Source organism: Penaeus monodon, chromosome 15, assembly GCF_015228065.2.
Source record: "Penaeus monodon isolate SGIC_2016 chromosome 15, NSTDA_Pmon_1, whole genome shotgun sequence".
Classification (NCBI taxonomy): Eukaryota; Metazoa; Arthropoda; class Malacostraca; order Decapoda; family Penaeidae; genus Penaeus; species Penaeus monodon.
In genome coordinates this window covers 11910413-11910656 of record NC_051400.1, presented here as the reverse complement: position 1 = coordinate 11910656, position 244 = coordinate 11910413, and the positions used below count along the sequence as shown (strand labels likewise).

At 38.9% G+C, this 244-nt stretch overlaps 1 protein-coding gene across 1 annotated transcript in view; it reads left to right on the top strand.

Annotated features, from left to right (window-relative positions):
- The window catches only part of LOC119581751 (DNA polymerase alpha subunit B-like), a 72908-nt gene that overhangs the window by 59802 nt on the left and 12862 nt on the right, over positions 1–244 (top strand). Inside the window, exon 7 of the mRNA XM_037929882.1 lies at positions 58–244. Coding sequence (XP_037785810.1) covers positions 58–244 — 187 coding nt within the window. The remainder of the gene's footprint in view (positions 1–57) is intronic.

The following is a 244-nucleotide window of genomic DNA, read 5'->3' as shown; positions in this document are numbered from 1 at the left end:
TTTTTTTAAATAATTATGTTCACTGCTTTCATTTTATATGTACAATGACCATTACAGCCCGCCACAAGGATCTGACCGTCTTGGGCGACTTGCAAGACACATTTTAAGACAGCAGAGTATGTATCCTTTATACCCTCCCCCTGAAGGGATTTCTATTGATCAAGAACAATCTGATACAAATGCAAGATTACCCTGTACTCCACACCTGCTTATTCTTCCATCAGATCTCCGTTACTTTGTTAGA